At 45.8% G+C, this 25,773-nt stretch overlaps 2 protein-coding genes and 1 non-coding gene across 4 annotated transcripts; all 3 read left to right on the forward strand.

Moving 5' to 3' along the window:
- The first annotated feature begins 37 nt into the window (after window positions 1-37).
- On the forward strand, window positions 38-961 carry prkrip1 (PRKR interacting protein 1). Its single transcript, XM_086099761.1, has one exon. The coding sequence runs from the start codon at window positions 82-84 to the stop codon at window positions 661-663; it is 582 nt and encodes a 193-aa protein (XP_085955887.1). The 5' UTR covers window positions 38-81; the 3' UTR covers window positions 664-961.
- A 283-nt stretch (window positions 962-1,244) lies between these two features.
- On the forward strand, window positions 1,245-1,516 carry LOC147187468 (small Cajal body-specific RNA 13). The gene has a single exon (XR_015097737.1).
- Window positions 1,517-7,152: 5,636 nt separating this feature from the next.
- Window positions 7,153-9,353, forward strand: LOC147187469 (alpha-1-antitrypsin homolog). Of its 2 annotated transcripts, none has more exons than XM_086099754.1 (5): window positions 7,153-7,299; window positions 7,477-8,095; window positions 8,159-8,429; window positions 8,545-8,692; window positions 8,876-9,353. In XM_086099754.1, the coding sequence occupies exons 2-5, from the start codon at window positions 7,486-7,488 to the stop codon at window positions 9,065-9,067; spliced, it is 1,221 nt and encodes a 406-aa protein (XP_085955880.1). In that variant the 5' UTR covers window positions 7,153-7,299; window positions 7,477-7,485; the 3' UTR covers window positions 9,068-9,353. The 2 variants fall into 2 exon arrangements, with proteins under 2 accessions (XP_085955880.1, XP_085955881.1); XM_086099755.1 differs by having other exon boundaries at window positions 7,286-7,309.
- Window positions 9,354-25,773: the final 16,420 nt, after the last annotated feature.

A 25,773-nucleotide genomic window follows, 5' to 3' on the forward strand; every position in this document is an offset into this window, starting at 1 on the left:
CAATAGCAACAAAAACCTCATAAAACTTCCGGGTCACTTACGCAAGACGGAAGTGTTTGATGGCTTCGGTCCTTAAGCAAGATGGCGTCGCAAGAACAGAAAAACAACAAATCGGCGAAACCAGGTGGAAAGGGCAGCCAGCCGCTGGTCATTGCCAAAACCGCTGCGGAAGAACAACGCTTAAAATTGGAGCGGTTGATGCGGAACCCCGAAAAACCCGCTGCCATCCCCGACCGACAGAAAGAATGGAACCCTCGGGCTCCGCCGGAGTTCGTCCGAGATGTGATGGGCTCCAGTGCCGGAGCGGGCAGCGGTGAGTTCCACGTTTATCGGCACCTGCGACGCCGAGAGTACCAGAGACAAGATTTTCTGGACAAGATGTCTGTCAAGCAAAGCAAGGAGCAGGCCTACTTAAACAAAGTGGAACAAAACCAACGGGAAGCCGAAGAGAGGACGGCAAAGCGCAGGAAGAAGCGTGAAAAACTGAAGCAGAAGAAGCTCACGGCGAAGAAAGCCAAACCAAACCAACAAAATGGAGATGCGGAAAGAAGCTCCGATAACAGTGAAAACGAAAAGGAGGAGGAGGACGAAAAAGAGACTGATGATGAAAAAGAGGCTGATGATGATGCTGAGGTCCCGAGCTTTGTCATGGGGAGGAAGTAGTCCATTTGGCAATAGCCCGGACACTTTTCGAAACACGTTTATTCCCATTTTTGACAAACGAAGAACATGACTGTAAACATTTTTTCAACAAGTTTCGACGATGATGCCTGATTGAGCAGCCCTGAAACTGGTTATAGCTGACTAAAAACAAAGAAAGAAAAAAGATCTTGCGCTATACACACTTACTCACTTGTCTGTTGTCAAGAAATCTGTGATTTGGACTCTGAAATTGTTTGCAGATCCACCACTTTCCCTCATTTTGTAAATGATTTTAGTAAACAGATTTTGGTAATTGAAAGGTGTCAAGTAGTTTTTTTCCAAATTCCCAATGGAAAGCTGTGTCTATTTGATGTCCTTGTGACTAGTACAATTTCGGCATAAGAGCAGGGCAACTACATGTTAATTGTGAGTCAGTGCGGTGCTCCAGTTAACCGTGTGCAACAAGTGACATCAAGTCTCATTAGTTATCATTTTAGCACTTCAACTAATAGTACAAGGAGTGTGCAGATGTCGAAAATATGCTAAAGTTTGTTTTTACACATTCTGATTCTATGTCATTTTGGGATTTCGCAACAGTGACATTTCTGCAGCCTTGTGATGTTGCCCCTCGCACATGTCTGTTGCTTGCGGACACGACAAGGTTGCAAAAAGCAATTCAAAGAGTGAAAAGGCGTGACGTCCGGAGGCTCAGAAGCGTCGCGTGCGATGTTCTTTGGACAAAGCTCCTGCTTGCCACGGCGGTGATGGGCTGTCTGTGGACATCACCTTTCTTGGGGCAGGGAGAGAAAAACGGCCGGATATTGTCTGAACCAGGGAAAGCAATTCCTGTCGGACACTGCTGGCTGTCACAAATGCAAGCGAGACACAATGGCTTGTAGCATCGGAGCAGTTTGCCAGTTGGCCCGTGATGCAAAATGACAAATGCGTTGACTGATGTAACTGAAGTGTTCACTCCCAGACAAATCTTTTTATTTCCATTCATCAAACATTTGGAGCTGGGGGCGTGTCTTCTCTTTCCGCGTCACACAATTTCCCTCAGGACAACATTGCATTGACTCTGTTTGTCCATCACACCACCAACGGATGCCAAACATCGCACAGCTGTCCTTATAATTACTCCGATCAACAGCGCTTGCTCCTCGACAAATTGTTCCCATAGGTTTTGATATTGTTACCTGTGTCATGGCTTGATGCGTGGCGCAACGCGGCGTGCACGTCCGCTCAATCGAAGGTTCGTGGTTCGAATCCTGGATGTGAACTTTCTGGGAGTAGCTTGCACGTTCTCCCCCTGTGTTGACTTTTTTTTTTTTAACCAGGTAGTCTGGCTTCGAACCACAAATTTGCATGTCGGTTGAACTACCGACTCTCAATAACTCATTTGAAAGTGAATGCTTGTCGACATTTTATCAGGTTTGTCCATTCAAGTTCCGGCGTCGCTCTTGTCATTTTCATTTTTCCCACGTGGGGGCACTGCAACCTCAAAGATGCTGCCACCCTAATCAGCATCTGCTGAGGCTCCCATTTTACCTGTTGTTTAATTATGAACCGCACTGACATGATGGGATTAATCTCATCATACCTAATGAGCACTTTGATCTTTAATGCTGTTTTCCCCGCTGTTTAAGATACCATATGTTCAATTATTAACCTCCTTTTAGCCTACTTATGATTGAAAAGGTAATTGACCGAGAACATAGGTGTCAAACTCAGTTGCAACACACCCGATTCAAATGAACAGGTTCAATGGCAGGCTTCCGCAGAGGTGGCTGATGATCTGATCATTTGAATCAGGTGTGTTGGAACAGGGAGACTTGGAAAACATGCAGGTCAGCGGCCCTCCAGGACCTGAGTTTGACACCTATGACCTAGAATGTTTTGGTAAGTTCATAAATAGTAACATACGGATATAAGAATGGCACTGAGCCATTGGAGCGTGTATTCAACACCTTACTCGTGTGCTGAATCTTTCTGCACACAAGTAAAATGAGTTGCACGGCCGAGTAGTGCAACTGCATGTTACCACCGTGAGGCACATCCGTGCGCTACTAGTTCTACCAGTGAAGTGCTTGATGTTAACTAGCAGAATTTTAAAATGTCACCCCTCGTACGCAGAGCGCGCAGTTGGACTCTAGCCCCTCCACTAGTGCTCATACAGTTGTGGAAGGCAGTAGTGCAAAAAAAAAAAAGTTCAAAGTTATCTCCAACCTGAATCGTTTTTCTATTGTGAGAACAAGTATGCTCGTGCACGGACAATTCTGCTTACAACCAGGGCTGTCAAACTCCGGTCCTGGAGAGCCGCTGTCCTGCACGTTTTCCAAGTCTCCCTGTTGCAACACACCTGATTCAAATGATCAGATCATCAGCAAGGGAAGCCTGACATTGAACCTGTTCATTTGAATCAGGTGCGTTGCTACAGGGAGACTTCAGTCCAGGAACTGAGTTTGTCACCCCTGGGCCTTACACACTTGCAAAAGTAGCAAAAAGAATGTGATGCAAAATAGTCACATGCATTTGTTACATAAATGTTCAAAATCCATGTTGACTGTTTAAAAGGGGATGTGACTCCCCCCCCCCACACACACACACGGCTCGGGAGTTTTCCACGAAACTAAAAAAGCAGATTGCCATTGTTTGCTTGGAACTCAGCCCATGGGTCAAAATCTCGTCCCGAGAGATCAATAGACTTTCAGCGCCACCCACCCGCAGAGCAAAGAGAGCAACCGACCCCACCAAAACCGTCTCGTCCGAAGTCAACACGTGGCGCCTCTGAAATCAGAATCAGAATCATCTTTATTGGCCAAGTATGTAGAACACACAAGGAATTTGTCTCCGGTATAACACGCTGCATTAGTATCATCGTAAACAACAAATCATTGAACCATTTTAGAGTAACCAGTAGCAGTATTTGTAGTACAAGAAGAGTGACTACGTCAGTGACTGTTTAAGGAGTTAATGGCTAGAGGGAAGAAGCTGTTTAAGTGTCTACTGGATTTGGTGCGCATGGATCTGTAGCGTCTGCCTGAGGGGAGTAGCTGGAAAAGGTGGTGGGCAGGGTGCGGGGGATCCAGGAGGATTTTCCGTGCCCTTGTCTTGATTCATGCAGTGTGCAAGTCCTCAAGAGTGGGTAGGGCGGTGCCACCGATTTTTTCCGCCGTCCTAACTGTCCGTTGAAGTCGGATTTTGTCCTTTTTTGTGGCGGCCCCAAACCAAACCGTGATGGAAGAACACAGGATTGATTCGATGACTGCCGTGTAGAACTGTCGTAGCACCTCCTGTGGCAGGCCATGCTTCCTCAGCAGCCTTAGGAAGTACATCCTCTGCCGGGCCCTTTTCAGGATGGAGATGGTGTTGACTTCCCACTTCATGTCCTGGGAGACTGTGATTCCCAGGAACTTGAAGGTCTCGACGGTTGACACAGGGCAGTTGGATAGTGTGAGGGGCAACTGTGGAGAAGAATGTTTCCTGAAGTCCACGATCATCTCTACAGTCTTGAGCGTGTTCAGCCCGAGGTTGTGTCGGTTGCACCAGAGCTCCAGCTGCTCCACTTGTTGGCGGTACGCAGACTCGTCGCCGTCTTTGATGAGACCGATGACCGTGGTGTCGTCTGCGAACTTTATGAGTTTGACAGCTGGATCTGTTGAGGTGCAATCGTTTGTGTAGAGAGAGAAGAGCAGTGGAGAGAGGACACAACCCTGTGGGGCTCCAGTGCTGGTGGTGCGTATTGATGATGTTGTTGCTCCCAGTCTCACCTATTGTGTCCGTCCCATCAGGAAGCTGAGGATCCACTGGCAGATCGTAGGGGACACACCGAGGTGGAGAAGTTTGGGGGTGAGGAGTTCCGGGATGATGGTGTTGAACGCAGAGCTGAAATCCACAAACAGAATCCTTGCGTAGGTCCCTGTGCTGTCGAGGTGCTCGAGGATGTAGTGCAGACCTATGTTGACTGCGTCTTCCACAGACCTGTTTGCCCGGTAGGCAAACTGGAGAGGGTCCAGCAGGGGTCCGGTGACGTTCTTTAGGTGGTTCAGCACAAGGCGTTCAAAGGACTTCATGACCACAGACGTCAGGGCGACAGGCCTATAGTCGTTCAGTCCTGATGTTGCCGATTTCTTGGGAACTGGGATGATGGTAGACTGTTTGAAGCAGGATGGGACCTCACACAGCTCCAGAGATCTGTTGAAGATTTGTGTGAAGACCGGAGCCAGCTGGTCAGCGCAGACTTTCAGGCAGGAGGGGTACACTTTGTCGGGCCCCGCAGCTTTCTTGATCTTCTGCTGCTTGAAGAGCCGTCTCACATCCTGTTCGTGGATCTGTAGTGGAGAAAAAGAGGGTGGGGGGGGGGTAGGTAGAGTGGTTTCTGGTAGAGGTGGGTGTGTGTGGGAAATGGGGGTGACCTTTTCAAATCGGCAGAAAAACATGTTTAGTTCATTAGCAAGACCCTTATTGTTCACTGTTTGGGGGTCGAGTTCTGTAGTAGTCACTCTGTCTTTTATATATGGGTTAACATTCACGCAGTGCCTCGAGCCAAGCCTCTTGAAATGCTCCGGGGAGGAGGGGGAGTGCTATTTTTTTTTTCTAAACAAAGAAGCGATCCACCGTGGGTCGATTTTGTAAAACACTTCTCATTCGGCCTGTGAATGAGCTGCATCGCAACAGTTTTGAGGCAATAGGCGGGGCAGACCCTGGACTGGTCACTGGCCAATCACAGAGATTAACGATTAAATGTCGAAATTAAAAGGTGTTTGTGTCTGTTGACCCATCCATACCTTGTTGAACCTTTGTTTTTATTTGCATAACGGGGAATAAATACTTCAACTTGTTCGCATTTTCCTGTCATTTTTATTCATCTCCCGAATCCCACTTCCAACCTCCATCTTGCTGGGGAAATTGAAATTGTCCTCAGGTACAACTCGTGTGAGTGATGCAAGTGATCTTTTCAGAATGACCCTCCCTTAAAGCCGAGCTCCAGCCCCCCCCCCCCCCCCCCCCCCCCAGGACTCAAGAGGCCACATGAGTGTTTTCAGTGTGCTCAATTTTAAAGCAGCCGTTTTTTTTCCCCCTGTTCCTTCTTTTTGGGGCGCATATATTAGAAGAAGCTGTTTTGACGGGCTGTTGATGAAAACGCAGGGCGGATGCCCCAGAGGCGCAGTTATTTAATGGCTTGTTAAAACAATATACATTTCTCACTTAGTGCACGTCTCGTAATAGAGCCCCGCTAATCGGTCTGTTTATGCTTTTATTTCCTGTTTCAACAGCCCCGTGTATGTCTCCGACCACACGAGCATCATTAAGGTAAAGCAAATTACATTTTTCATTTGAGTTCATGAAACCAGTAGGCCTGAAGTCAATTCTATTTGAACCGACGGCATGTTAAATTCCAGGAGTGGCAGGTGTAGGAGAGTTGTGCTCATGCACGTCAATTGATTGCAATCAATTCATGGTGATCAGGTAAGCTGCAGCCAATTGAAAGAAATAGCTCAATATGTACAGTACACGGGGCGCGGGCATACAATGCACCGCATAAAATTGAGTGTGTCAACAACGCCGAGTTGATGTCCTCCAGAGAGGCCGTGCAGTGCAGCATATCGATCCATCGCATGGGACGCCCTCCGGCGAGTGGATTTGGAGTCGGCAATAATTACCGCTCTCTCCGTCGGTGAGCCAAGACAACTAGTCAGCGTTGCGTAAATTCATCAGTACGCCGATTGCTGTTTCCACAAGGAGGCAGAGCTCAATTGCCGCGGTTGCAACATTCTATCGTTTACAAAGCCTCCCTAGTTATGGTGCAATATCACCCTTTTTGAACCTCTCATTCTGATGGTCAGACTTGTCAAGAGGCCCAAAGGTCTCTAATTTTGTTTTTCTTTGAGACTTCTGAGCAATTTAGAGTTGAAGGCATTTTTGGGGATGTGGGAAGAAGTCATAGTGCCTGGGCTGGAAGCAACCAAAGGGACAATAAATTGTCATTTGATTTCATATTTAAAAAAAATACGAACGGTATACATCACTTTATTTACAAAAAAAAAATTGTTGACAAAATATCTTGACAGAACGGAGAAGTCTACATGCAACAAAACGAGACAAATTAGCAAACCGCATCATGTCCATCCAGCTATGCCGTCCATACCAATTGTCATGTCATCTCTTATGTAAAACCGATTGAATAACTCAGCAATGCAAAAAAACTCAACGGATTTAACTATGACCAGAAGGGCTAAAGGAATGTGGTATCAATCAATCAATAGTTCAATACAATTAGAAAAATGTAAAATAATAATACATAATATATATATTGATTTTTTTTCTTTATTTTTAAAGTGAACATAAAGAAAAAAAAACTATACACACAGCATACGTGCATACAGCAGGTGGTAGAATTCTAGTTTGAAATGAAAGAAACGCTTCAAATCGCATCCAAGTGTCTGATGCAAATTGTTTCCAAAAAGGAACACAAAGAACCCCCCCCCCCTTTTTTTTTGCATGTTACAGCAGTGAGGATGGTCCAGACAGATAACGTATCTCTTTGCTAGGACAGAGGCAGGTCTGCCAGTTAATTTTTAACCAAGGTGACTACCGGAGGTGTATAAATTGGAGAAAATTCTGCTGATCTGCCCGCAGCAAAGAGGACATTTTAAGGTAAGAAACGGTGAGGGGAATCTTATTTGACTTGATTCAATGCATGTCGGGGGCTGAAATATTGAACGCCTCGACGGTTCCATTCGATCATCGCATCTTGTATCTCATCATGACATCACGTTGGCTTATGCAGAGTAGTTTCTGTCTAACGTGTCTTCTCTAAATTGTTGCGCACAGGCTGGAAAGATGCACGGTTTCTTTGCAAGCTGCACTGTGGCGGCGCTGCTGCTGGCTACATGCCTGGCTATCCCCCACCACCGCCACCACCAGGGAGACCACGCGGATTGCCACGTGCTTTCCTCTCCCAATGCAGATTTTGGTTTTGCCCTTTACAAAAACCTACGAGCCAAAGCAGGCGCAGCGGAGAACATCTTCTTTTCGCCGCTGGGCATCTCCACCGCCCTGTCCTTAATGTCCACAGGGGCACACGGTGAAACCCACAGCCAGATGTTTTCCACCCTGGGCTACAGTGGCCAGGAGCAGGCTAAGGTCAACGACGCGTACAAGCATCTTTTTGAGACACTCGCCCACCACGACCAAGAGCACCACCGGCAACTGGACGTCAGCAACGCGGTGGCGATCGACGACGGCTTCAGTCCCAGCGACGCCTTCATGAAAAGTGCCAAGGAATTCTACTCCGCTGAGGTTCTCAAGGTTGACTTTGGCAAATCTCAAGAGGCGGCGGCCGAAATCAACTCGTACATCGCCAATAAAACCCATAACATGATTAAAGAACACGTGAAGGATTTGGACGAAGACATGGCGATGATGCTGATCAACACCGTCTACTTCAAAGGTAGGAGAGCCAAGCGCCGACGAGTCGCGACCACTTGACAAACGTTTCAATGTCGGGTTCCAGGAGAGTGGTTCCAGCCCTTCAACAAAACGCTGACGGGGAAGGCCGACTTCCACGTGGACGAGACGACCAAAGTGGAAGTGGACATGATGAAGAGGACGGGTCGCTACGACATGTATTACGACAACGACAACGGCACCATCATCCTCCTGCTGCCTTACAAGAGCAACACCTCCATGATGATCGTCCTGCCCGATGAGGGAAAGATGAAGGATGTGGAGGGCTTCATCAGCAAGGACTACATCAAGCACTGGCACAACTCTGTTTATAGACAGTAAGAATGAAAACTAACGCACAGCACAGTATAAGGGGGGAACGGATTCATGATAGGACGTCTTTTATTTGTTCACGAGATTGCACTGACGCAACGACTCATTGATATGTTTCAGATCCGTGGACTTGTTCCTGCCCAAGTTTTCCATTTCCGCCAAAGCCGCGTTGGACAGCACATTGAAAGAAATGGGAATAACCGCCGCTTTCGGAGACACCGCCGATTTCTCCGGCATTTCCGATGATGTCAAGCTGAAGCTGTCCAAGGTAGAATTAATAGAACTCAGAGACACATCTGGAAAAAAAAGATTTTAGTTGTGCATAGACGTGTAATAATACATTAGGAGTCCTGTGAAGGTTAAGAACTCAAAGTATCTAAGTACAAGTGGCCAGCATGGTTTGGCCCATACATCAAGGCTCCTTCAAAGGTCCCTTTCGCTTCTTCCGCAGGCATCCCACGAGGCCGTTCTGAACGTTGATGAAACAGGAACCGAGGCAGCGGCCGTCACGACCCTGGAGGTGATGCCGATGAGTATGCCGATGAGGATTAAAATGGATCGACCCTTCTTGGTCTTGATCGTGGAGGACTCCACCCAGAGCGTTCTTTTCATGGGCAAGATCGCCAACCCCACAGCCAAGTAAATAAAAGAGTGGTCCCTCATTTAACGCTGGCCACGGGAGGCGACGTATAAATCAAAAAGATCCAAGACGGTGGATTCCACAAATGTGTTTTTTATAAGTCTTTCCAAAAGGTGACCAGTGACCAGAACCAAGCCGAATGATCCGATTGTCTGAACGCAACGACAATGCGGTTTTCCAACGGTGGTGTACGCATCACGAATAACGATTGGCAAAAGAATGAGCAAATGGTGTTTGTGCTGTTTGATCTTTGTTCAACTTGATGAAATAAAGATGATGAACCACGGTGCTATTTTGGGATCCTCTTTCAACCCAGACGAGACAGACTGCACGTGCACACCGGTCAACAATGTTTTGTTCACCAGAGATGCAAGTAAACATTTAGCGATCATTTTTTTTGGGTGCCGTTTCCAAATCTGATAATAATAATACCGTAATAATCATAATACTAATGGTGATGGCGACACGATAGCACATCTGCCTCAGAGTGCAGAGTTCGAATCTGGCTCCGGCCTTCCCGTGAAGAGTTTGTATGTTCTTTCTCCCTGTGCCTGCGTGGATTTTCTCCGGGTACTCCGGTTTCCTCCCACTTTCCAAAAACATGCGTGGAGGGGTTAATGGAACACTAAAAACAATCTCAAAGCCAAGCTACAGCCTGTCAAAGACACACGAGGCTACATGAGCGCTTGCCTCCAGAGTAGTGCTCACTTTTAAAGCAGTGTGTGTTCTTCTGCGCTTTTCTTTTTTTCTGGGACTCTCGGAATGAAGGAAGCTGTTTTGGGAGGGATATGATTAAAAAGCAGGGCAGGAACCCGGGAGAGGCAATTATTTAATGTCTAAGTTAAATGACATCCATTTTTACTTAGGCTGCGTTCTGTAATGGGGCCACGCTAACGGTTCCGTCTATGTCGTCCCTGTTTCAATTGCTCCAAGATAGATCAGCTCTCACTCCAACATAATCACGGTAACAGAAATTTAATTGGCCCGAAAATTCTATTTGAAATCCACAGCGTTGTGTTTGGGTGGCACCGCACAGTCCCAATTTCTTTTGATGTTCGACGAGTGAAGTCTTGGGCAGCCGTCTGAGAATTTACCCGCTGTGCTGATGCAAGCACATTTCTTGCAAAGAATCAGTGGTGATGCAGGTAAGGTAATTGACAACGGAGAGAATTGACCCATTGTATACACGCTGCGCGCATTGTATGCATTTTGCCACGTGCAATTGCATCAACGATGTGGAGTTCAAGTCCTCCGGGCGGGCAGTGCAGTGCAGGATCTCAATCCAACAAGGACCTCCGGATATAACCGTCGATATATCCGTTGTCAAGCATATTCCTTGGTTATTGTCATGTTTTGTCTTGATTGTGTCGCAGCTCCAGCTGGAGTGGAAGGCGTTTCCCTCCATCAGGTGCACCTGTGCCTCATTTCCCCATCAAGCCTGGCCCGGTATTTAAAGAGACTCTGACTTCACCTGTGCCTTGTCAGTGTACTCACCTTGCTTTGTTGTGCCTCAAATGTGGTTTTTCTTGACCTTGCGATACCATTCATAGTCACTCTTGTTTTGTTCATTGATCCTTGTTGTAAGCAATTTTTTTTTCTTTTTCTAAATGTCTTTAAGACAGTTAACCGTCAACGTTATTTTAGAGCCGCTATTTAAAACCCTCGCGTATTGTTGCTACGTCAGGCCTCCGAGAGATGACACGTTGATATTTAGCCAGTTAGGTAAAATGATGCATCGAGAACGGTCTGATGACTAACAAAGCTGATCCGTCACAAATAATACAAATGTCAGACCGCCAATGAGTTCATCAGTCTTTCAGCGTGACACATCGATTACCATCGGTCAATTGAACTTGTCGAGGGTCCCCAAAGGTCCATTGTATTTAGATTGCCTTCTTGACTCTTATTAAAACTTTGACGCATGCTTTGCGCGCCCTTTATGGGCGCAGCAAATTACACTCCATATCTTTTTTCTGTAATTACATGTTAATTGCTCTGAGCTTCAATGCGTACAATATTTTTTGTTCCCCCCCCAGACACATCAGGATTACAATTGACCAAAGGAAATGGAAATTAGAAATAACATCTCATCATGGTTCAGCCGGTTTCTCCTCAGCGAGATCACTTTCATGGCAGATGAAGAGTTGTGCAGTCAAAGCTAAAAGGCCGATTGTTTTAGTCTGATCCTTGTTTAAAATTTTTTTATTTTTTTTTGTTCCCCAGCGCTGATGTCATTTCTTCCACATAATCAGCTTTTGGGATAAGAGCAAGATCCCGAGAGAAAATGTAATCTGCTTATAAATGAGTGTACAATAACAGCGATTGTCTCAGTCACCCAGTTGAAGATGTGTAAATTGGCCCCGAGAAGCCGACCGGCGCAGCAAAGTGCTTCTTTATACTTTTTGTTGTGTTATTCTCAACTTCCATCATTTGCCTTTCATTGATTTTATTTTTTTGTGTGTGTGTGTGTTTTGCTCCTCATTTATCCCGAGTGTGTTGTGGAGATAGAATTGAGTAATTTACAAATAAGATGATGATGAGATACAGAAAAACTATTGCGAACAACAAAGTTTTCCTCTGGGTTAACTCACGCTGTGGTGAAGGGAGCCAATGAATACAAAGACGGGTTTGCCGGGAGGCGGGCGGAGGGGGCTTTTCTCTCTCAATATCACTATTAGCACGATTTTGGGTGATCTGGCTGCAGGGTCAGATCTGTAGATGGAAAATCAGTATTAGCTCAGACCGTATCAGGAACCTCATGGTTGTCATCTGCAAATGATTCATTGTCCTTTGACCTTGTCAACAGAGACGTTTTTACACAATCCGCACACATACACTTTGTCTCCCCAACGGTCACGCCCCCACCATCCTTAAGCCCCAGGAGAGAAAAACAAACAAACCCGGAGCCGTGCCTGTTGTCTTGATATCACCATCCTATGTCATTAAAATACAAGGTCAATTCGTTACGCGTGCGGTATCGTTCTCAGGCTTGCGTTTGAAACTCTGCCATATTTCGTAGTTCAAAGTAGTTGCGTCAGTTCAGTTAGACGAACAAATGTTGCACAGCAGTATCCACAGCAGTATCCACCCACACCGCCGCCACATAAAGGCGCGTTCATTAGTCTTTCTAGTGTTCTCCATCTTCTCAAGATCCACTCAGATCTCTCGCCTTTGGTTTTTATTCCATCTAGAAGAAGATCAAATGCGTGGCGCGCGTGGAAATGAAGACATGATGTGACAAATGGTGAAGTCCGCATGCATAATTGATTTCTCTGCCAGGTCGAGGGCGCGTTGTCGTCGAGTTATTTCAGAGTGTTGCTGTGCAGAAGATGAAGTGGTGAGGTACTCGAGGCTCTCTTCTCAGGCCGTGCTGTTTGTTAAACATGGTGACCACGCCGACACAGATTTCCACCTTCGGCAAAGTTTAACATGAAATTATGATGGCCAGTGGCCACAGCATTAAATTCAAACATGCAAAATGAGCTTCCAACATAAAAAAAAAAAAAGCCAATCAAAGATAATAATTCCACAAAGGAAGGTCGGAGCCGGAATCAAACCCTGCACCTCTGCACTGTGAGGCGGACGTGCTAACCAGTCGAGCACCGTGCTGCACTCGTTTTTTGTTAAATTTGAAGCTCTGGTACTGGCTTTTCCTTCTTGAAACCAATTTTTATTTCAAAAGAATGTATTACACGATAACAATCAGCTAAGGTTGTCATTTTGCGTTGCAATATGTACTGTATTTTCTGCACTGTCAGGCACTTCGGAGTATGAGGCGCACTTTCAATGAATGGCCTATTTTAAAACAGTTTTTTATATCTAAGGCACACCACATTATAAGGCGAGTAGAATAGAAGCTACAACAGTGGCTGAGGTTGCATGATGAATCCACTAGATGGCGCTACGCTCAAGGGAATACAACACAACACAGCTCTATTTGTATCGCACTTTCGCAACCACTGCAGCTGTAACCAATCGCTTTACAGAACATTTAAAATACGACGTCCACCATATATAAGGCGCATCGGATTATAAGGCGCACTGTCGGCTTTTGAGAAAATGGAATGCTTTTTAGTTGCGCCTTACAGTGTGGAAAATACGGTACATATTCTCCTTTCAAGTGGAAATATTATTTATGCCGCTGTCAGGGTTATTGATTTTCCTTGCATATTATCCTCTCCAGTGCTCATGGAGCCGCACGCAAAAATGAGTCGATGTGAGGAAAACCGCACTCTGTGCACTCAGGTCTTTTTGATGAGCTCAGCCATCTGAGTATGGCAGCCGGATGTCACCCATCGATAGGAGCGTCAACTGAGGCGCGTGCGTTTGGGTGGATAAAAAGGTTAACCCCAATTTCTTCCGGACGCATCTCCTTAGCTTCAGTGACATCTTACTGTATCACGAATTGAACTCCTAATGAAGCGAATGGCGGGGAATAAGAGTCGGGACTGCATTCTGCTTGCGAGTTAACCGCGTACAGTAACGGACAACGATCAAATGTTCTTCCACTAGGGGACAGAATGTCATGTTTTGTCTTGATTGTGTTGCAGCTCCAGCTGGAGTGGAGGGCGTTTCCCTCCATCAGGTGCACCCGTGCCTCGTTTCCCCATCAAGCTTGGCCGGCTATTTAAGCACTCTGACTTCACCTGCGCCTTGTCAGTGTATTCACCTTGCTTTGTTGTGCCTCAAGTGTGCTCTCGATACCATTCCTTGTCGCTCCCATTTTGCTCATAGATCCAAAGTGTTTTTGTTATTCTAGTATTGCTCATTGTTTTATTGTGTTATTGGACTTTTGGATATTTTGTTTGAGTATTCTCTGTGTTTTATTGTACATTGACTTTGCGAGCGCCTTTTGTTTCATGCGTTGTTTATTCCTGGCGCCTCGTGACCTGTGATTTCAGTGCCATTTTCTTTGAGAAATATTTTTGTTCTTGCACTTTGTCTGAGCCTGCATCTTTGGAAGCCTGAAACATTATTCAAACCGAATATACGCACATTTGTACTTTCTACCCTCCTATTCTGTCAGGAGCAAAGTGAGCGGTTCATCCATGACTCGTATTTACATGATTCAATAACAGAAACGCTCATGTCTGATCGCGGTCATTTCATCTGCTCCCTGAGCAGGACACACGTGCACCAGTAGGTGACGCTGTGGCGTCACCGCAGTATTTTGGGAGCACAATCTCCTCTGTCATTGTTCTCACTCATTTCGAGTTGATAATTTGGACCGAATCTGAAGCGCAGCCGCTCCTCGGTTTATTGGTCTACTTTCAACATCAAAGTCAAAAGAGCTGAATGTGGCTGGAAGGTCATGGAAAAGCTCCTATCATCTGTTCTCATCTCGCTGCTGCAGGCTGCACCCGAAGCACAGCCGGGGAAAAGTGCACACCAAATGAGAAATCGAAAAAAAAAAAAGGAAAAGGAGAGAACGTGCATTATTGCAGTCGATAACAGAAGCTGAAAATCAGCAGCCATTTTGGTTTGAATTGGACATTCAGTCACAGATTACAGGACCCTAATCAGTGTTTGGACTAATAGTGTATTTTCTTGAACAAATACAAAACCACAGGTGGGATAGATTTTGCTTTGGGGATTTATCTTTTCTTTCTTTTGCTTCTTCCTTGAGCTCACCCAGAGAATGACCGTGATGTGCAGAGTCCGAAACCCAGCAATTCCCGTCTGGAGCACCAACAACCCACCGAGTACACGGCACACAAGGAGGCATCGACTAAAAATGCTGAGTGCCTGTGCCTAACCTTGTTAAAAGTGCATCAAAGCCATCAAAAGGAGACGCGGCGGAAGACAGGCTGACAGAAGGAGGCTGCTCCTGCATCAATGATGTCCAATCAAGAAACCTTTTTTATTTTTTATTTTGAAATGTAATTGTTTTTTGTGACGCACAGACAGACCTGAGGCTGGATTTCCACTGAAAGTCGACTTTTTGACTGGACATTTCAGCGATTCAGATCCACCACGACTGCTCTGACGTTTCGTATAGACCTGAAAGAACCCCGATGTGCACCGTTGACCCCAAAAGGTCAACAGTGTAGATGGTTTGGCTTGGTTCTAGACCTCTTTGGTAGATTCAAATTGTAGATCCACCATTTCGTGCATCTCAAAGCCTTGTAGTTGTTCAAGTTGATGGGCGACTTGAGTCGGCAGAATTATCCGCTCTCTATATTTGGACAGTTGATGTTTGCTTACACCGCGGTGATTGGCAGGTGTCAGATTTCATACAACTTTGACTTATTTCCAGTCTTCTCCCTGGCGTAATCTACTATTAAAAATGCACTTCAAATAAATCTTATCAAGACCGAGTGGGCACCGGAAATATAAATGGACGATGTTGACAAAGCGTTGCGTTGAAATTTAACTTTGGAAAAATCATTCGGCTCTTCAGTCCTGTGTACGTTTCGATGAAAATTTACCTATATTGTCAGGCGGCGGCGATAATTAATAGAAACAAACATTTGAAAAAAAATAGAAGTACCTGGGATCGAATGTGTGACGTGAACGTGAAGACATTGATCATGATCTGAATGATTTCTTCCTCAAATAATGAAGCAGATCTCTAACATATCAACATGCAACAATTTATTTAAAAAAAAAAAAAAGAAAAAATCTCGGCCTGCTACTCATGTGGGCTTTGGAGGCAACTCGGCGCCGGCGTACACGGTTTGGTAAATCCATATTTTTCACATTGAGGCCGATGAGGACGAGGCTCTCAAACACAAGTCAGCGGGCTGTTGGGATGCACGGCCATATTTGATTGTCTCGTCTCGCTCTTATTACCATAACTGACTCCGACAGTCCAAAGCACATCACTCACTAACTGCGCTGACCTTTCACGTCGAGGAACCTCGCTCGAAACACGCAAACATTGCAAGTGAGTGGCGACGGCTGTTGCCTTGAGGATTGTTGTTTTATTGTTTTGTTTTGTTTTTTTGAGCGCTTGCTTTGATGCTCTGACCCTAAAATCTGAGCATGCCTGCGCTGTTGACAAATGGGATCAGACGTGCGTTCTGACAGACAAAGCCCCGCGCCGGAGGATTAATCAATCCTACCTTTCACTACCTTCTGCGTTTTTGTATCACAAGCAATCAGTAGTGAGACACGGAACCGCACCACCCCAAACAAGAGCAGCGCGGCTCAGCCCGGGTTGTTGCTACACGAGTTGACTTTTATTCCTTGACAATATTCAGCTCTAATGTGAACGTCATTGCGAATAAATCAAATCTAAAGTGTGGCAAAATGCCGCCGGCCTGCTTCGCGCACACGTAGCTCCACCGCGCCGTCTCCGATAAAGCCCCTGCGAGTGTTTACGGAGCCATGCAAATGATCTGCGATGGGGCTCAAAACAAAATAACATTAGGTAGCATTTGATGAAACGGCACATTAGGAGCAGCGCACGATTTCATGAGCGCAATAAGGTAAACAAGAGAAAGAGTTCAAGGTGAATAGCTTCCCTGGTTTTTCTATGCCGCTTGTCCTCACTGCAGGCATCCGTGAGCCGAAGCCCATCGCTGTAAGGCACGACGCACGCCCGTGGAAATAAATTGCCCACCGTCCATATTTGTGTTGATCTTCAACTGGCGTCGGTGACCCCAACGTTTGGAGGCAAAAGTGCGGAGAAAATGTGGAGAATGCTGTGCTGATTGCTGGATTGATAGAGTCACGTCTTTTTTTTGTGCGGGAGGCGGGCGGCAGAGGTTTGGTATGGGGCCGCACCTCCATCATTGGAAAAATGAGGTTTGTCATCATTGCGGGCAATCCCGGCGCAGGGAGATGAGATGGAAAGGGAGATTTTTGCAGCCAGTGGCAATCGCGTATCTCCACAGTCTGGGACCAAAGCTGGGGGGGGGTTTATCTCGAGATTTGGGGAGTAGAACGAATTGGAATGTGACCATTTCCCAACCCCAAATGAAGACTTTTGGGATGAGTTATGGCATGCTGGTCCAACAGAGCGACAGACACAACCACGTTGGCCGGCCGAAGAATGGGCTGGAATCCCAAAGCACTGCGTGACCGGCATGGGGAGGAGGTGCCGGGCCGCGGTGACGCTTCTTCCGCATGCTAATGACTCTACCTAATGTGTTCAATGAAACATTTTCCAATTGTCAAACTTCAATGATCCAATCCAGTAGAAACCAAAGAAGAGTCAGTGGTGACAGCAAAATATGCTGTTTGGCATAGATTGGGCTTATTTTTCATGGGTGAAAACCACATACTTGGCAATCCAAAACTGTCCGTTCTTGTTGAGCTGTTTCATAATAACAAGGGACTACATGACATCCTAGAAACGAAAATGGTTACACTGAGCAACTCACCTGTCAATCGACTGCAAGTGCGTTTTCTAATTCACGCTCATGTGTTAGTGACAAGTAAGACAGTAAACTAGTACAATGTGCTCCATGACATATGTGTATGAATATTTATGTGTTCACGTTCCGGACTGTTGACTTGGAATAGAAGTTTACCGCAGAAGCAAAATGAAAGGCAACGTTGCCGAAAGCGAGATGATTTAGTAATTATCGACTTCAAAAACAAGTTAATTTATTGATGACATTTCACCTCTCATCCATCTGCCTCGAATAGCCAAAGTCCCTCCATCCAAAACGGAATGCCAGCGCGGAGGTGGCTCGCTTCCTCCGTTGCGCGTTGCCAAAACTACAAAGTCTTCAGGAGACGCTGCAATTTCCCTCGGTTCATTTCCCAGGTTTTGGCGCTTCCAGGAATCTGTGGCGAGTCCTGGCTCTTTGTCAGTCACTTCACCTGCACAAAAGCCGGGATATGTCACCTGGGATCCGTCCAATGTGTGTCATGTGCGAAAATAGTCCTCAAAGACACAATTCGCACTTGCAGGAAGCCCGTACGAGTGTGATGTTACCATTTTCCAAGCTCGCTCCTGGACGGTAAAGAAAAGCGAGCTGGCATGTCTACCTTCGTGTCCCACACATTGCAATGACATTGTCCCACATTGTTTTAACTCATTCACTCCCAAAGACGTTTTTAAACGTCTTTTCAGACTTGGTCTAGAATTGGCTGAGCAGTTAATTTCACCACGTTCGTGTCAACGGCACGCGTCGAACCTGATGCCCAGTCCATTTGACGTGGTCAGAAAGCTTCTTTTATTTCTGTTGCCATTGGAAGTGAAGCAGAGCTGTCCGCACGACACCGGCCACTCCTTTTTACACGGAATATTACAAACAACCTTGATTCACTCACCACCTCCCACTCCAACCCCCCCCCCCCCCCCCCCCGCTATAAAAGAGAGCAGAATTCATGACTGTGGTGGCTTGCATGATATTGCTGCAGGATGGCAGAGTGAAGCGCCGCTGCCTCGTGTCCTTGTTAAAAGGCCTCTCTGCGGGTTTATGTGTCTGCTGGCACTGTGAACTGTGGCCTTGGGATTTACAACATCTCATTACGGAGCCATCATAAAACCCCTGTTTATAAATGTTAATACTTGTGATTTATACTTCAAATGTCACCTATATGTCGCGGTCGAAAGGTGTGCTAATGAGTGGTTGATGGCAGCAAAGGGAACGGCTGGAAAGGCTGATGGATGGTGATGTCAGATGTGAGGCACGTTTTGGGAGGGAAAATGAAATTACCGCGATGACTTTTACTCCTGCATCTGACTTTTTTTTTTTTTTTACTTCTTTGGCCGCAGACAGAAATACCATTTAGGGTTTGTCCATCAGTTGATGTGGTGCAAATTGTCACGCCACGCCGTCAGGGCTCGGCAATGCGTTCGCGTACAATTATCGGCAAGTGTGGGAATATGCTGTCATGGTGTTTCACGTGTCAAGCGACATCACGTTGGGTATTTTCAACGCTATGAACAGAAGTGCAAAGGGTCAAAGGGCTTTCTGATCTGATCTGATCTGATGAAGAACTCAAGGGAACCAAGAAGTTCAGCCGAATCCCTGCTCGATTCCAGATCTGATTGAAAAAAAAGTTTGTTCAAATGTTTTGGGGGCTTTTTCCCAGTCAATGCTAACCTCGCCAGGTTAGAAATACCCCGCTTCAAGAAGACATGCTGCTCACACATGGATATCATCAATCTACCAGAAGAAAAGCAGCCAGCGAAGGGAGTTCTTTCCCGACACACTTTGGCATTTAAGTTTGATGACGGCTTATTAGTTTGAGGCGGTGTGGCCCGCCGTTGCATTTCAAACGCTCAGGCTCACTGTTGGCCATCGCTGCGAAGAGGGATTCATAGAAATACGGCGCGCCAAAGGAATGTGCTCATCAACTTCTGCGCGCTCACAACCACTTTTCTCAGCTTAGAAGTGAGATCAATGTGATTTGTGCCACACGATCACATTTCCTCCCCGCTGAGGTAAATCGGACTCTGATCCACTTTCTCTTCTTTCATCGCCCCATGTCAAGATGAACCGGTTGGCAATGAGAACGTTTTTGATTCTTGCGCTTGTTGAAGATCTGCATTGGCTCGATGGCACATGAACAATCTCTTTTTCACTCCCGATATTACAGCCACAGGCGTACTTGTTTGGCCAATTAAAATGCATTTGTATGATTAAATATTCTTCAACTAAGATAAAATGCAGTCACTTGAGGAACATTGGAAACGTGCCCTTTTTAAAATTTTTTAAAATTGTTTTAATTTGCTGAATCACGAATTAAAGTCAAAGCTCTCTTGTGGTTGTGCCGACACTGAACTCTGATCAAATGTCATCAACATCCCAAAATGTATTTGTGCCAAGCAATCATTTTCTTGAGCAGTCAAAAGTCTTCAAACCCCTCTGCCCACTCCAGATAAAATAAAGCCAGTCTATATCATGAAAAGCAAACGTACCACCTGCCTGTGTCCGTGCTGTTGTCATGGCAACCACGGCCAAGGACACACCGATCTGCTTTAGGGAGAGAGAAATCGCAGAAAAAAAAAAAACAATTCACCATCAGTGAGCTCATTAAAGACCCAAACGGCAAACAAGGCGAAAATGGAAAGGGTCAGCGGAAGGTCGTCCCGTATTTATTTAATTTTATTTTTTCTTTATGCAACGCTGTGGGAAGCAACAAACGGCATTAAAACCACAACACACTTGAGTCATCAGACGGCGCATGCGGGAGAATATCTCAAAGATAATAAAGCTGGCGCGACGGTGGGCTTTGCCATCAACGTTTATTGTGACGTCTTTCGGGAGCCTGGCCTGCAAGGATGATTGTTCACCTCGAGATACAAATGATCTCAGTTAAGGGTCGGACGCAGCAATCTTCTCACAGTGAACAACAAACAATATGTACAGGAAAAGCCATTTCATTCCGGACCAAAAAGGTTGAAGTGCAAAAAAAAAAAAAAAAAAAAAACCTACGCTGAAGAACAACCGTGATTGATTTGATCTCCCGCATAGTTGTGTGAGAGTCATGCGCTCAAGTGGCTGTTAGTGCGAATCGGGGTCAGCGGAATGAGCCAGAAGATGAGAAATATCTGGCTCCCTGGGATGTCATTTTAAAGGCGATCCCTGGCATATTGATTTTTCTTTTTTTTTTTACTGGGCTACAGCCTGTTTTCTTACATTTATGAGAAAGGGTTCGCTGTCCCTTTAGATTTCCGTTAACGTCTTCATCGGATCCGATTATTTATCTGCTAACGTCTTGAGTGTCCTGGAGGAACTTATTAGTGAGTGATCCACAAGCGCAGGAAAAGTTGCCCTGACCCCGTTGACGTTGTTTCTGCATTAAACAGGCGCTGGCATTTCTAAACTTTTATGCATCCCATAATGTAATTATAATTGACATTAGTTCTGCCTGGTGGGTGGAAAATAAATGGCAGGTTGATTACACCCATTCAACATGCTGGATGTAATGATGAAGCGGCGTAACCCCCAAACTATAAAAGACGGAGCAAATACATGAATCACTGGGTTCATTTTAAGCCCAGCTGCATTTTGCTCCCCAAATATCCGCTCATCATCATTGCGAGCCCGCTTGATTGTCATACCAGGAAAGATCATGATGAGTCTTACATTTATATAAATCATTTAAATATGATACAGTGGGGGTGGGGTAGGGGGGGGGATAACAAAGGAACGTTTCTTTTCGTGTAAAACAATGACTAGATCGAGACTTGAAGTTTCATTTTTGGTTACGTGCAGTCATAACTTCTCTTCATACTGTACTTGGAAAAAAAGCAAGGGACCGACGACTGAATCTTGAGGCACACCTATTTATTGGTTTATTATGCTGGACATGATGTGACAGAATTTATGACTTGGCGACACCCATTCGCAGGGTCATGTGAACATTTTTCAATGTCATTTTAATATGTGTAATTGTGATTGCTACCGAATCAATGGTTGTGTTTCAATGTCTTAATTTTCGCCCCCCAAAATAACAAATCTCTCAGTAAAAGGCAACACTGTCCCTTCTTTTCTCCTGCCCCTCCGCCCATCTCGGGGTTGTTCATCCAGCTGAGAAGAACGCGATTATGCAACCCTGTCACCCAAGAAATGTTGACATTTTATTTCCTCCCAGACAAAGGGCCGGCGATGGGTGATGAGTTTGTAGCTGCTGAGGGATTTGACATAATCTGGGGGAATAATAAAGCAATTTCAGCCTGTCAGAGAAGTCTGAACAAAGAGAAGGAAAATCACATTTTAGGATGACAGAAATCTGTAATTTAATTGACTCAGTGGTTCAATGGAAAGGGGGAAGGGGGCTTGTCATCATTTTAGTTCCACGTTGCACTTTGCTAACGTTTACGTCATCACATTTATTACAGCCCGAGAAATACGAACCTTGCACACAACGCCGTCAAAGTTCCCGCATGTCCTGTTCAGCACAGCTTTCAACGAAGTCTGCTTACTCGGTGTCGGACGCATCAAGCATCGCACTCATTAGACAACTGACTCACTTTTTTTGTCCAATGAGAAGCAGACGTTATGTAAGGGATGCGTCAGTAGCATCGGCCGCCTCCAAAGCGTTTCATGGCCTTTTTACCGTGACATGCCATCCATCATTACCTGTCACATCATAAAGTTCTAGTTCTCCTTTATTTTGATCATCAATCAACATTAGTTGTTTTTTGTGTGTTTTTTTTTTTTTTTACGACCGCTTAAACTGAGCAAATTACCTGCCGAGTCATGCTTGAGCTGTGCGGTGACAGCAGGCTTGCATGATTTAAAAAACATCCCTTTATTATGGTAATTTTGCCTTTCAAAAACAGGAACTTTAACCCTTTGCTCTGCAAGTGCATGAAATTATTGTGACAAGCTGCATGAAGGCAGAAGCTGACTGAATAATCAACTGAAGGCTGACATTTAAAAGACTGAAGAAAAAGGTTTTGTGTTCCAAGTTTGGTGGTGGCGTACGTTGAGCCGTGATGCAACTGCACCTAAAAATACTCGAAATGGCATGACGAGGAAGAAGCCCGAACATAAGCGGGACCAAATTTGAACAAGGTTGTGAGGTGAGAAAACACTGAAGATGCATGCTAGGCCGTGAGTTACGGCTCCTTCGGTTTAGTTTCTCATTCCGGGTAATAATCAACCGTGCAAATGAAACAGACTGCGTCCTGCTTTCCACGCAAAGTCGAGAGAGTCTATCTGAGTATCTACTCGGAGATTGGAGGACACACGGGGATGGGAGCCATTTCATCAAAATTGTTCGGCGGCTAATGGCTGCGCGCACACTCGCGCGAATCCTCCCGGCGGCCTCGCAACACGGCGGTGCTTCAGCACTTGCCTCCGTGGGGAGCGGGGGAGGCTGCGTTCACTCAGCCGTCCATTGGAAACTCATTACTACACCCCTAAGTGATGGATCATTTCCAAATGATCACATACACCTCAACAATTAAGCTAGCAGCAGCAATGCAATTACAGCTCAGCGTTATCACGACGGTACACTGACGTATGGCCCGGGCCGCTAAACTTCGAACCTGCGCGGCACGGATTCCGCTGATTAATCCAAAGCTTGATTGGACTTCGAAAAGCCAGCGTGCAGCCATATCAGCGAACAGATCGGCGGAGTGGACGCTCACGATGCCAAAGGGTGGTGCCGGTCGAAAGGCTGCTAGAGTGAGGAACTTTTCATTGACTGGGTTTCTTCTGTTCATTGAACGCTTAATGTGTTATTGATTTGAGTGGGGAGAGCTAGGTTGATCCAATCGAGTCAACAAAAAGCAAGAAACCCCACAAAATAGGAAGGTAACACCGCAATAGATAAAGTTACGGTCACAAATGTAAACCCAAATTGTTGTTCTTGCTGTCTGCCCCAATTGTCTTCCCAAAGACGCTGCACAACAACGACGACGTAGAAGGTCTGTCGACATGACACGCTGATGGCAAAAGTACATGATGGCTACCACGGGGCTGCGTTAGAAAAACAAGTGTTGACATTTGGACGCACGTCAAATGTGCAGCAGAGGGAAAATGGGATTGCTGAATTGCTTAGAAAGAAGCACGAGTTCAACAAAATAGACCACGAGACGACTTGGAATTGACTCTACTGGAATACGGTAACTTTTCGAGAGCAAAAGGTGCTTTTGGACAAAACAGACTGATCCATTCCAAGTGTTGATCCATTTTGATTGAGATGATCATATCTGAAAACTATTCTGGCGGAAAACAGCGCAACCGTGTATGTTCCAGTTGCCGCTCCCGGAAATAATTTTTCTTTTTAAATGCTCTTTGCACCAAAGCGCTTCTTCTTTTGAATTGCCACGAGGCTTGTGGGCGGTAAGACTGTGGAACTTCCAAGATGGCTACATTTACCTTGTCAGGACATTGCCTCTTACTCATGAGATCAACGGTGACTGCACCGGATTTATTTCCAAAGAATGTCCAAATCTTTCCGGAGTCTTTGTGGCTGCTAGATCTGGATTTGAAAGAACGAACTTAAAAGAAGACAGGATCCCTTTGGTGCCACGTCTCTGAAGATAATTCTTTGTTGCTGATGCATATCCGAACTTCCAAGTGAGGACAGATTTGATTTGGGTCACTCAGACGTTGACGTTTGATTTGCTTTCGGGGGTGTTTGATGTGACACGACGCCATTGTAAATACGCCAACAAAGATGACACACGGCATCTCATGGCTCCCAACATTTGTCCTCGCTCCTCACGTGATCTGCGCCTTCTCTGAGAAGAAGGAATCCTTCACGGTCGGAGCTAAAATGTAAACAGAGGAGCTGGCAAAGAATCAAATGAGATTTATGGCTCTCGAAGACTCACGGTACAGCTGCCGTCTGCCTTGACCGGTTGGGTTAGGAGAGACTGAGGGATCAAGGCGTGCGGGACGACACGCATTGTGCTCGCTCTTGGTGTCGTCGTACAATGGACCCGGGAACTATCTTTTGATTTCCCGTAGGAAATCAGAGCAGTCAGCGGCAGAGCGGTGGTACACGAAGGCACAACTTTGGCGCAGGCATCATGAGATCGATTCCCATTACGTGACCGTAGTTGTGAATGCGAGTGTAAATGGATCCCTGCCCCCGTGGACTGTGATTGACGAGCAACCAGTCCAGGGTGTAGTCTGCCTTAAATACACAATAAGTGCCACATGCATGCATATATATATATATATATATATATCGTTCAAGTGGGAAATTTTCCCAAGTTGCTATGTGAGGATATGTTTGGGTATCACAATATGCCGATGCTAAACCAGTATACTGTATTGAAAATGGTACCAGTGCCTCTATGGTGTCCGAACAGATACCTTATAAAAAGGGGAAAAAAAACACAGACACTTAATTTGACACATTTTTATTACCAAGGAAGAGCGCACTTCAAATATCAGAAACAAAGATACAACCACAATAAGTTGATCTCATTAGGAGATGATGAACAGCAAAAAGTTTCAGAAGGGCACCCCACTCCTTCCAAATAAATACGGGAAATTTATAATGAAAGAGCAACTCAGCAACACGGTCAGCAAATTTTGTAGGGCGAAATATGTTTGTATTTGCGGGCAAAATATGAGGCCTTTTCTGACCTACATCTAGCCCTGGACTTTGCTTACTTCCAGAGCTTTCATCTCTTTCTGCATGTCTGCTCAGAGCACAGCAGGCGACCATTTTTGGACAAGTAGGTCGGCCCACCCCGCTATAAATGCCGCTTCCCCAAACCATGGCTTTTTTTTTCTTTTGCCACCCTTATCGCCTGCAGTTGAGGATGTGTATGGCTTGCTCGCAGAGGCCGGCTCACTGACCTGTCTCTCCACCTTTCCTCCCCTCATCCGAGGACTGTGTGCAAAGTGCAGGGCTCTCTGGGTAAAGGTTGAAGTGCTCAGCGAGCCTGGAAAAGAGCAGGCTGCAAGGGAAGGAGAGGTGGCTGGTAGTGCGCGGTCCCCACCGTACTCGGCCAGTTAGTGCTGAAAGCCACTCATGGAACAACTGAGGAGAGCACTCAAAACCCTCCATTGACTCGGGCAAAGTTTTGACTGGTGTCAGCTCAGGTGAAGACTTTTGTCACCGTTGTCGCCCGTGGCCTCACACCAAAAAAAAAGAAGAAAAAAGGCAGTCATTATGTACTGGCCACCAAGATGACAAAATAGCTGTCTGCTCTCCCAGGTCGGGAGGCAGCAACTCTGCAAGCAATTTGGCATGTAAAAGATCCCGACTATTCCCCTTCATCCCCGGAGTGATCGGCTCATTGAAATATTCAACGGCACGCCGGCAAAACAACTTGTCATTCTCACAGCAGAACATTGCAACATTGTCTTATGGGCATACAAGTCAGCTGT

This window comes from Hippocampus guttulatus, chromosome 20 (genome assembly GCF_054856545.1).
Source record: "Hippocampus guttulatus isolate MCC_2025c chromosome 20, RoL_Hgut_1.0, whole genome shotgun sequence".
In the NCBI taxonomy this organism is placed as follows: domain Eukaryota; kingdom Metazoa; phylum Chordata; class Actinopteri; order Syngnathiformes; family Syngnathidae; genus Hippocampus; species Hippocampus guttulatus.